This window comes from Uloborus diversus, chromosome 4 (assembly GCF_026930045.1).
Source record: "Uloborus diversus isolate 005 chromosome 4, Udiv.v.3.1, whole genome shotgun sequence".
NCBI lineage: Eukaryota > Metazoa > Arthropoda > Arachnida > Araneae > Uloboridae > Uloborus > Uloborus diversus.
In genome coordinates, this window is record NC_072734.1 from 27,196,529 (window position 1) to 27,209,477 (window position 12,949).

Genomic DNA, 12,949 nt, shown 5'->3' on the forward strand with positions numbered 1-12,949 from the left:
ACTCCAGAGCTCGAATACGCTACCTTGCGGTGATTAACAATACTAAAGAAAAGGGTAAAGCATTCCGTTCCACGTGTTTTCTTTGGAGAAAATTACAGGCTTCAAAGAGCTTGTGGTGTAATGTAATTTCAGAGGAATAGAAAAGAAAGTTTCCTACAAACACGATGAAATATTACTGTCATTCATTAAGCTTCAAAGCAAGTTATAAGTTACGGCATCAGTTTGTTTTACCTTTTCCATCCGCCATTGGACAGTGGCTGCAGCGTCCCTTATAGTTAATTGGAGTTGCGAATAGAGGAGCTCATATATTCAGAATTTATTAGTATAATGCCTAGAAGGCACTATATTAATAAATCCAGGCAATCTAGGCACTATATTATTAGTCCCCATTTTTTCAAAAGTTTGAATTTTCACATAAAAATAATTTTTACTACCATTATTCCAATTATTTTAGTGAAACATTGAATTAATTATTTGTTCCTCATTTCTTTCTTCAAAAGTGGAAAAAGTTTTGTGGTTGCACCTCTGCAGTAAAAATCTGCGTGTTCTGATGCAGACTAAGGGCGCGCTTTCTCGCCGGGCGAATTCGTCACGTGACCGATCGAATACTATTTTAGCGCAAAAAGGGGAATTTCAATTTGCGATTTGAAAGTAAGAACATAATCATCTTGCGCCAAAAATGAATTTAGAGCACGACCAGAGATTTTTTATGTGCAGTGTGTGTAATCAGCTACTTCGTGATGAAGAGAGCTGCAGGGCACACACTCAACAGCACACAATAGGGAAGTTGCAACCTATTAAATGTTCAGATTTTGGATATTGTTAATTGACCCTCAAAACTAAAAAATTCACCATCGCCGAATTTTAAAACACCGTGGTTGATTTTTAATGAATTTTTAAAAATCCACGCGCAAAAGTGCGCGCTTCTGAAACGTCACAGGGCGCGAATGGGCAGCCTTCCGCCGAAGATCCCTTGTTTTCGCTAGGAACATTTTGAGCGCGCTGGTATTTTTATTTTTTAGAAATTCAATAATCCTTTTGAACACACTATGGAGACCGGATTTGTTAAAGCACAATCTAAATAATCTTCCTCATGTAACATCAATGAGGATGGAGAGGTTTTTAATGTTCCAGAAACGCGAGGAGTTAAATGCGAGGAGATAAGCCTTTTACGTTTCGTCTTCGAAGTCGAATGCGTGACCTTCGGCTTCTCCCCTATCGGAAGAGGGCATGACATCACTTCCTATGCCATTTGACGTCACAAGCGCTTGAACTTTAAAAATTAATTTAAAAAAAACTACTTATCGTATCACAAAAAATTTTTCACCTATGATGTTCATACATGTTACTCTATCATATAAAAATAAAATTGAAAAATCGAAAACTTCCCTATTCGCAACTCCAACGAACTATAGGGGGCACTGCAGTCACTGTCTAATGGCGGACGAAAAAACTAAAACAAACGCATGTTGTAATGAAGAAAATGCTAAAAGTGTTGTGAATTTTGTTCGTATGTATGATTTTCTCGCTTTATTCTTTTTAAAGTAATTTTCAAAGTCTTATGGATATTCTGGCCCACGTAGAAAGAAATGAGAATTCAAGAAGCATTACTAAACGTCAAAGATTAGTACAAACTACGTAGTTCGTAGTTCTAAGCAGCTATTTCCACGATGTTGAATTCGATATTTATCAATTCTTGATAAAACTAAATAATAATTGTGGCCTGACAAGAATAACAATTAATGCTAGAAAATTCAATATTTCCACGATGTTGAATTGATATTTATCAATTCTTGATAAAACTAAATAATAATTACAAATTATGCTATCGAAAGAAGATGATACTTTTTTGCCTTGCTTGGCTAGCGCTTATTGTTTTGCATTTGTAGCTGAGTTATTTCTCTCGAACTCCCAAATCGGTTAATTTAAAATTTTTCTGTTTCGATTTTTCTAATTTCTGAGTTACGATTTAATTATGTCATGTTATGCAAATCATCAACAAAATTCTCACCGACATATAGTGGTAGTTTTCAGTTGATTGAACATTATTTCTTTTTACTTATCGAATTCTGTAATCTTACTACCATTTTATTCCACTCATGATAAAAACTAAAAATGTTTTAACTAAAAACGCGAAATCTCGCCAAGGCAACTTTGCTCGCACAATATTAAAACTATAGCCCTAAACAAATTTGGCGAAACCTTTCATGAGCTGAGAATAAAAGGAATAAAGTAAATTCTTTCTCGGTTAAACATTTTTCATTTTGTTCTACGATAATATATTCAAGAAAATATTTTGCATACTGTCCATTCCAACTAAATGCTGCTGTAAAATATGGTTAGTTTAATTAATTTAAGATTAGAAAAAAAACCCATATTCTTACAAATTCATACAAAACAATAAAATTTTTTACCTTGTATAACGTTATCCAAGTTTGTTAATCCAGAATTTTCACTTTCACCATTTCTCAAAAACTCATATTTTAGAAGGAAATGATGAAAACTAACAATATTTTGAGAAGCTCGAGAATACTACTAAGGGACGAATTGAATTAATTTCTGTAGCTGAAAGCAAACTAAGACACATCGATTGCGTTAATAAATACTCAGAACAAACTGCCTGTGTTTATGTCAGCAGACATACATGGAACGCAACGTGGCAATGTTTTAGTTTTCCCGGCAGTTTTATAAATCACCGCAAGGTAGCATATTCGAGCGCTGGAGTTGCGAATTACCGATTCTTCTCAAAAAAAGTGATGACCACGGCTTTCCAGTAGCTTGCACTTGAAAACTCTCAGACACCTATGAAATAAAAATAAAATGAATCATAAGGCGATGCATTTACACAGAGAAATAAGGTGGAATTTTTTTTTTTTTGGAGGGGTGGGGGGTATTTCGAGTTATGTGACACGATAAAAACTTTAAGAGAAAGGAATAAGGAATATTCGAGTTTTCGGAATTCGACTGTATGTGGAACATAGATGTGGTGCAAGAAAGAGTTTTATTTTAGACATAAGAGTTAAACACGGGGGTGCCCACCCCCCTAAATATCGCAAACCCCCAAAAAAAAGGGAAAATACCCCTAAAAACAGCCTTCCCAACATAGTTCAATGGAGCAGTTTGTGCCGTGACTCCCCTGAGTTATAATAAAGAATATAATGCATCCTAGCAAGGAAAGACACCGCTCCAGAAAACAGCTTTGGAGAAAACCAAGGCTTTGCATTGTATAGTTTTAAGTAATTGTCTCAAACACTACGATACATGCAAAAAAAAATTTGGATGTGACGTTAAACTGGATAGTTTTTGTTGGCTAAATTAATAATCAGGGGTGCCCATTCCTCACCTCCCAAATTTTATGGCGCAAATCCCCCCCCCCTCCTAATTTTTCTCCCTTCCTTTTAATTTAAGCTCTCTCTTTTTTATTTATTTTTTAAAAATATTTTTAACTTTTCGATTATTAGTATTATTTTATCAGAAAAGTTCTGTGCTACGCCAGTGACACACACACACTAAATAAATAAATGAAATTAAATATAAGAAGTATAAAATAAAATTTATAATACAAATTAAAAATAAATAAATTAAAAAAAAATTAAAACAAAAACAAAATCCCCATGGACATCCCTGTTAAAAATGCATCTTTGAATTCAGAAATATTTCTTCAACTATGAAAATTGAAAAATGTTTCACCAAAACACCAGTTATGAAAGCTAACTATGTGGGAATAAAGGGCATTTAATTTAGATTTTAAATTCAATAACTAGTGCATTTTGTTCCAAATTTTAAGTTGTTTCAATTTCCTTGGTGCGATATTTTAAGCCCTTTTAAAGAGAAAGTACTCAGCAATACATGAGTTTTCATAATTAGATGAGTAAGAAACACTCCATACTATATTTTTAATTCTTTCCATGGTCTGTATGTACAGACGAAAATGGCTTTTAAAGACCCCATCACTCATTTGGCTCTTAATGTTTTCAAAATAACCTTCCATGCGTAGAATTTTCTCCCTCACATCAGTACATAAAAGAATATCATCTTCGGAAGAAGAAGATGATTCAGTGGAATCAGAATAAGATTCTGAACTGCTAAAAATAAATTCTAATATTTCAGCTTGCTCCATTGCGAAAATAAGCGAAAAGCGAAATCGACCGGAAAAACCGCGCGTTTGTTTATAAACTTCTTCGAGTGGGTTGGTGACCGTGACGCCACAACCATGACCAGTCGAGATCGGAGCAACCGAAGACCGAGAGTTTAGAAACGAGCCCTAAATAAAAATTAAGAACAGTGTCACGCATTGAGCTCTTAAATTTATAGATCAATGGCGTCAAGACACTACATCCACGTGCGAGAAAAAGCAACAGCTCGTGTGACTTGCCTCAATAAAAATTAATAAAAAATTGAACAAATTAATAAAATATGTTTCGAACAAATGATTTGATTACTGAATGGATGAATACATTTAAAAATACATATAAAGAATAGATAAATCGACCGAATAAATAAATGAGTATGAATTAATAAATTCGTGGAAACTGATATAATATGTTGAATAGATGATTGAATAAATAAAAGCATGCAGCAACAGGACACACGAAAGTAGAGTTATGCAAAAAAAGGCACCACAATTTCAATTCTTTAGAGTTTTCATCATCACTTTACTACTTTGTACTTACTACAAAGTATGTAAGTTGTAAAAAAATTCCATCAGTAACACTTTTTTTTCCAGTTACACAACTGAATAGTATTAAAATTGAATATTTCACGAGAAATAATTCATAATTTTTGAGAAATGATAAAAGCTTAGTCGTGTCTGTAAAAGAGAAAAGCATTACTTACAAATGTTCCGGGTAACGTGTCATGGTGCTTTCTCTCTTTTTCTTAAGCACTCCAGGATACTTTTTTGCCTACAACTCCATTCTCTAGCTTATAGCTGTATGATTAAACAAGTGACACAGGATGGGAAGGCCTACACAGTTGTTTGCATTTAAATGGCAGTATCTGCAGAAATGAGTTAAGATATTTAATGAAACGCATTTAGGATTCAATACTAACAATTAGGAAATGTTGAAACTAGACGAGGGGTGGGGGTGCTTTTTTTCAGCGAAAGCCAAATCAGCAAATTTGAACAATAAAGCTACGTACAATAGATTTAAAAAACGCCGAATGAAAAACTTGTGTTACTGCCCTTTACCTGTTCATGACAGTACATGCCTGGATATAAGTAAAATTCTAAGAGCTCTTTCCAAAAAGGAAATAACTGACCAAGAAAAATGAACTTATAATTCTTGGTAATGGTCACTGCAAAATAAGATCAGAAGACAAAAAGTTGATTATAACAGCAAGTGGAAGTTGATTAACTTTTTTTGTAAATATGTTTCAAGTTAAGAGAGTTTTTTGCCTATTTAAATTAGCATTGGGCCAACCATTAGTGAAATAAATGTCGAATTACCAGGATAGTCAAGTTATCCACATGCTGGATTATTAGACAATTATGGTATAATGTTATATTAATGCATAAGTCTTCAACTTTCGCTAGAAATAATTCAGATTTTAATCTGGAAAGAGCTTAACTTTTTTTTGCCAAATAGCCCGAATTTAAGTGTTATTACTTATTTTCATACATTAATATCAGCAAAATCTTTTCCATTAGACAGCTTGTCGTACAAAATACGGATCACCAAATAGATTGTCTTCATTTTTTAAACTATCTTCCAAAATACATCTTACATATACCTATGATTAAAATGTTTAAAGGACAGATGTTAGCAAACATTTCTTTTTTTTCCCCATACATATGAACATATTTGTCATTTTAAGCCGTCTTTAAAAACCTTGCACAAGGTATTTATCAGATGTCAAATGTTTTTTTTTTTTGTTTTTTCAATATATAAATAGGACCAAGAATCTGACTACAGGACAATGAAAAATGCAAGAAATATAAGCCAACTTCCATGCTCCTGCATGTACAGTATGATCAAATTTTACAACAATTTTTTTCGTTCAACAAATGCAAAAATAATCTTTGCTTTGACAACAGTTACTATTTTTTCAAATTTATGACAATAAATGTTTCCAAAATTTACAGTAAAGAAATAAAATTCAATATGAACTCTCTCCTCAAAATTCATCTCTAACTTCTTTTGTTGATTAAATATACTAATATTCTAGTTGATGCTAACTATACCACCTTTAATATGCAAAAGAAAAAATGTTTTTTCAAAAAATAATATACTTTCATTAAAGCAGTAATAGTAAAAAGGAAGATAACACAACATTATTATCTTATCAAAGTTTATTTGACAACCAACACGGAATTTCATGATTACATGGAACAATGATTTATATACCAATGTGTAAACAGGAAATTTCCCAAAAAGTAAACCTAAATAAAAACAATTTGATTGCTAGTACATAAGTTTTGCTTAAAGTGCAATTGAAGCAGTGAACCAGTTGATATAATATAACACTAGAATTATGATGATCATTTTATACCTACAAATACAGGTTGGGGTCATTTTGACCCCCCAAGAAGAAATCTGCATAGTTCCCTGCATAATGTTAAGTGTTTGTAAAAAATAGTTTAAAATTATCCTATTTGTAATAAATGCTGTTTATTTAAAAAATAGAGATTTTCAGGGTACATAATGAAATATTTTTAAAAAAAACTTTAAATGCCTCTCAATAAACCAGCACTGTTTTGGTTGCATTTCAGAAACTAGCGGCTTATGTTCCCTTATGCACAAAAACATTAAATGCTTCATGTTCTTAAAATGATATGTTCTGAGAGACATTTTTGAGTTTCTGCTGTTTCAGCATCAGTAAATGTATTTGCTGTTCTTTTTTTTCTTAAAAGGATCAAAATGACACCTGCCCGCAGTTTTAGTTGTAACCCTTAAGTTTGGGTTTAAAAGAATTACAATTTTCTTGAAAACTTTTTATTATTACAAAGCGCAATGATTTAGGGAAAGTCAAGAAAGGACTAAGCTTTTTATGAAAATATAGAGAAGCAGTTAGCAAAAAAAGTTTGACTCATGTCAAAATGACCCCTCCCATAATTCTAGTGTTAATGCTCAGCATTTCTGGTATCAATGCAAATAAAATATGTAGATGTAATTATATGCGCAACATTTCGAAAGTTCCGAGTCTTAAATTTTTGCACTCAAAAACTCTATATAAAATCAACAGAATCCTATTAAAAATTAAAGTAGATTTAAAAAAAAAAAAACAATTAACATTTAACTAATAGCGACTGGCATTCCGCGTGCTTTTTATTAGACTTCAAGCTGAGCTTTGTACTTTATCTTTCAGGGCAAGAAAAAAAAAGCATTTATTTTGAGAGTCGTTTAAAATTGTATTTCATCAGGGGTGCCCACAAGGAGAGGGTGGATACATTGTACCTGGGACATTGAAATTTAAGGCAGGGTAATTGGAGAGAGTTCTTGAACTATTTTGAGGGTGTGTGTATTCGGTAGAATTTGAAGGGGGTGCGCGGAAGCTGGTGGGGTGGGCGGATTTTTTATGCCACCTATGAAGGCATGAAAAAAATTCTGCTCTGGTGACAACACATTAGGCATTGAACCAGAACAGGCAGACCTGTTTTGAATTTCTTCAGGGACATGGTAAAGAGTGTACACTTAATACAAATTTCATCAATTAAATATTGATACTTGAGATGTACCCATCTCCCAGATGCTCCCCCCTTCAACCCACCACACCTCCCTCAAATACTAAGAAAGCCCTCAAGAATGATATATTCAACAGAAGAGGAAAACACTCAACTAAAAGTTTCAATAATGCAGTTTGTGCTACCTCAAAATTTTGAAATTTCTTTTTTATTTTTGCAAAATTATTTGATTTTTCCCAAAAAATGGACCTTGTGAAAAATCCTGGACAGACCCCCTAGCCAAAAGTGAATTACATTGCAAGTTCAAGATCGTACCATAAAGGGCTGCTAATGATAAACGCAATCATGGCTTTAAAAAACATTCTTTTAGTATAAAAAAGATTTCACAAGAACTTGATTTCATGGTTTTTATTTTCCATTACCATGCTGAGCAAAAATGCATTATTTTTTAAATCCAAAACTTTTTGTTAAATTTCTTCTAACCTGTAGAAAAATGGAATAAACAAAGTTCCATGATTTGCATACTGAAATTCTTTTAAGATAAGTTGCTCACATATTTCCTGACCTGAATTCACTTCTAAGCATTGAATATCCTAGATTATTTCTCCTCTATAACATTCTCTAACCTTCTGAACTTAAGACCTATTATTTTTATCAGTTAAAAATAATAATAAAAAAATTCTCATTTTTTTCAAAACCTAACATTAGAAAATAAAGGGAAAATGAATACACGCACATACGTATAAACTTCCATTCTCATGCACCACAAGCTAAGACAAATGTTATAATCAGCAAAAACAAACACTCCCAATAAAACAAGATAAGCAATTAAATGTGCATACCAAACGATAAAAATAAGAAATCCAGTTCCTCTCGCAATACCTCTTTTCTTAAAAATTCCAGATCACTACACATTTAAAATTTTAATTAAGTTGATTAAATACCAAAAAGCTATTTAAACTCATGCCATGATACAATAGAATTTACCAAAAAAAAATATATCAACATGAATAAGTACAGAATGCAAAAGTACATTTTCAAAAAAGGAATCATTTTAACAGCACAAGTACACTGAACTAAAATATACACCAATAAAGGTTTGAAATGGAATGCATAAGAATTTGAAGGACTAAGAAACAAAATTCATTACAAGGGGTGAGAAATAATGTTAAATTGACAAGCCAGCATAAAATTCAAGGAAATTATTATAACGTTGAACACAACAAATTGGTAGAAAGTTTCCTCATCGCTTAGATAGCTGTTACCATTTTCATTCCCTTTAATTTTATATTTTAATGTAACGTTTCATGTTAATCACTTGTTTTTTCAAAATTCGTGGACAATTTTATATTTTAATGATTTAATTTGATTATTTGGCAGATTTATTTTACATTGAAATTAAGTCCTTATCTTGCATACTGCATTTTTTTGTTTAAAAATTTAACAAAAATTTTAAATTTCAGCTACATTCTTAACCAAGGGTCGATCCAGGTTCTATTTTTTGGGTCCCCATTTGTGAAAAGGCAAAATATTTTTGTGAAATTTCGTTATTTTTGTGAAAAAGCAAAATACTTTTGTGAATTTTCTTTATTTTTTGTAAAAAAGACCTTCTTGTAATTTTTCTCTTGGAAAAGATTATAGTAAAGCATTTTTAGCTGTCGTATCGTTATAGAAAAGCCCTAGACAGGTTTCAGGGGGTGATTGCAAGTTCTTGAAGAATACCTGAAAGCTGTCAAGAGAAAATGCGCTGGGGGAGGGGGGAAGTAAGACCCTTAACATTTTATTCGTAATTTGACACATACATTACATTTATTGCTTTTTACAAATGTACATATGCAAGGCACACTTTCTTAAGGTGAAAGTCTCACAACAGATTTCCTGCCCCTCTCAAATACTTTAAGAGCAATGAAAATTGCACATGCTGCTGAACCTAATGATAACTCCTAATAAATACAATATGAACAGACTCAAAGATATCACATATTTCTTAACACAGAAGTGAAATACTCATTAAAGATTCCATGTATGTGTTTGAAAAACTTAAAAGTAATTAAAACCGAAAATAATACTGCACCAGCATTCAGCGTTTAATTTTTTGACTTTTGACGTTCTTACAGAGTAGGTATTTCGTTTAAAACTTTGCAATTTTATGATGTTAATAAATATGTAAGAAATTTTATTTGTTTGCCTCTTAACAAGGTACAGTAAACATAAAAAATGCGAAAAATTTGTTTACCATGGCCGATGTAAGGAAAAAAAGATCTTCAAAACAAATAAAAATATAAAAACAGCATGTAAAATATTTTTATTTTAAGTAAAGTTATTTTAGAATTGGATTTTGAAACTCAACACAAATTAATACTAAATATATATTGCCTAATCAAAGTAAAATTTAAGATTTTCCTGAAAACAAGCTGCCAATCACAAGTGTCCCTCTCCCGTCCCCCCTCTGACGCTCGAGCAAAAACACCTCACGCAGCAAGCAAAAAGATAAGATGGGGGAAGGTGGAAGAGGCTCCCGCGTAGATGCGTACACATTTGCGGTTAAAAAATATTGTGAAAAGGCTGCCTTTTTATAAATTTTTGTGAAGGGCCTGCTTTTACGACGCGGAATTTTGTGAATGGGGCCGCTTTTGCCATGCGGAATTTTGTGAAGGGGCCGCAAAGCGACCCCAATTTGGCACTGGATCGACCCCTGTTAACGGTTGACAAGCTTTTCTTGACTGGTTAGGCAGAAAAATTTTTAAACGTGCCTACTGATTCACTTTATAATTTCCAAAATTTCCCAGAAAAAAACCCACTTTTTGTTGAAAAAGCTTTTGTGGAATGTCTTGCATTCCTCAGATTTTCTTTTTTCACTTTTGTAAAGCATCTTGCTAGCATTCAAGATGTCTTTTAGATACATATGAGTGCCAACAAGATAAACAGGATATTGTAGCCGGTAGCAAAACTATACGTGGTGTGGTGAATTTTGACTGTCATAAAAGCAAAAATCCAATATATGACAAAATAGTCTCACCCCTACACTCCATTAAATCTACATATGGTTATACACAAATTGTTTCTTCCTAGAAAAAGGTATGTAGACAAGCACTTGCACAAAATTCCCAACTTGATTTTTCATCATTACTGCCAATTTGAATCTGAAACCGTCCACACATACACACAGAAACTAAACTTACATATGTCAACAAAAAGCACAATCGCAAACAATGTCATGTACATTAAATTACCCACAAAGAAACATATAGAAATGTCAAAATCTATGGTTTCACGCGTTTTCGAGGGGGCCCAATGGGTGGTATTTGTTGAGTAGCCAAAGCTCTAAATGCTTCTGCTACTAGATGCGGGTGTGTTTGAATCATAGTTCTCCATCCTGCAGTTTCCATAACATCTGTAGCATGCATATTGATGAAATCTATAACGTGTGCTTTCAACTGATCAGCACTATGCATGTCAGCTAATATCAAAACTTCGGCGGCAGTAGCGACGGACAAATTGGAGCAGATGTGTTCTTCGCACATGACTTTCAGCCTATCCAATGCATATTTATCTGCAGCTGCCAAGAGGTCATCGGGCATGTTTTCAATGTTAGTAACTTTACCAGTGTAGATATAATGCAACATTTCACGCAGAACCTCGTGATCCATATCAGTAATTTCTACTCTATTTTGTTTCTTTTCTTCCATTTCGTGCTGAAACATTGCGGCAAAAACCGGAGAACGGGCGGCAAGGATAGCTTTGTGAGCCGCAAATTCACGTCCATTAACACTAAGAATAACATCACTGAACTTCTGTCCTTCGAACAACTGGCCGAAGTCCTCGGATAGGTGACATTCAGGAACTTTAAATTGAATAGCACTATTTTGACCAGATATGTTTATGGAATCAGCTACTACGCTAACCTCACAGTATAAAGTCAGTTTATCGTCTGGAAGAAGTCCATTTGCTTCATCTAATAAAAAGTCTCTACGTATGAACTTCTTGAACCCCCAATCCTTACCTTGAACAAATCTGTACGCTCTTTGACTTTCCATAGCTTTCGTTTCTTCTTTGCGGGCATTTAATATTGAGAACTTGAACTTCGCTCGAACTTCAGTTTTATTACACGACACTAAAAGTAAATAAAGAGATAAATAGTCTTTACTTTCTTCATCTAAACCTTTAGGATTGACTCGTAGACACCACTTCAGCTTGTCATTGCTTCCAGCCGAAAACGTGGAACTCTTAAGGACTTCACCCATCTCTTCTCGGCTGTAACTAAAGTTGTTAATAGTCCACATAAATGAAAATTTAATTACTTTTACTTGAGTGTAGCACCAGCTTTCAGCAACAGACTGTGTTGCTTCAGATTGTGGCGTAGGTGGAGGAGATGGAACTCGAGTCAACGCCATTGTGGCAATCGTTTGTACAAACTATGTTGTGCACAATGATGCTTGAAAATCTAGAATTTGCACAATTTTTAAAAAATTATTTTAAACTAAAAGAGGTCACAACAGAACAGGGTCATCCGCCATACATCTGCTTTGTGCAAAGTTGCAGCAGTAGAAGTTTCTTAACAAAAATTCCTTGTTCCAAATACAACAAATGAGGAAACGCGGATACTCGAGGTTAAAATGTCAATGACACGATTGGGCGAAACTTTCTACTGACAAACCACGTGGGATTTATTTATTTTCAAACTCTTGATTTAAAACATAAACTACGCTCTTTATATTAATAAATATTACTCAACAAACTCTTAAAAATGAAAAGGAACCTGAACAGTCAATCGTTCCATTAAAACCGAATCTTCAGTACGGTGAAAAATGACAAAACTCAAATTAATGTTTGAAACAAAAATCTGATAAAGAATTTATTTCCATGATCCTCGGATCTTCGCTTTGAATTTTTTCCTTGAAAGAAACAGAGAATTCAACTTTTCACGGAGGAATAGTTATTTTCCTGGTGAATACAGTAGTTTTGTGAGTAAGAAGTGGCAACAGAGACTTGTGTTTTGTCGTAGCCTACGAGGATGCAACGCTTCTCTGTTTGAGGAGCCTGTCATTTTCGACCGATTTCCGAAGCTGAAAGGGGACCAGAAATATAGTTCAGTTTCAGTTCGATAGATGGAGCTTTTAGCGTTGCCAACAAACCGCCCGATTGCATATGTTTGCGTGTTAAAATGCGGTTTTGCTTTCGCTTTGAATAGCAAATAATAGATAAAATTGAAGCTGAAAGGAAATATTGTTGGATACTTTAAAGTTCAGCTTCTAAGGTACTTCAATGAAAGAATGCCCCTCCAAAAAATGTTCATAATAAGTTTTAAATAGTGCTTTCAAGAAA

General features: G+C 33.4%; 1 protein-coding gene across 1 annotated transcript; it reads right to left on the minus strand.

The window, feature by feature from the left end:
- Window positions 1-10,085: 10,085 nt before the first annotated feature.
- Window positions 10,086-12,255, minus strand: LOC129221524 (protein roadkill-like). The gene has a single exon (XM_054856016.1). The coding sequence runs from the start codon at window positions 12,016-12,018 to the stop codon at window positions 10,888-10,890; it is 1,131 nt and encodes a 376-aa protein (XP_054711991.1). The 5' UTR covers window positions 12,019-12,255; the 3' UTR covers window positions 10,086-10,887.
- Between the last annotated feature and the right edge of the window lie 694 nt (window positions 12,256-12,949).

Bases quoted from the DNA above. Each gene is read 5' to 3' on its own strand.
- LOC129221524 (XM_054856016.1), bottom strand. From the start codon at position 12,018: ATGGCGTTGACTCGAGTTCCATCTCCTCCACCTACGCCACAATCTGAA.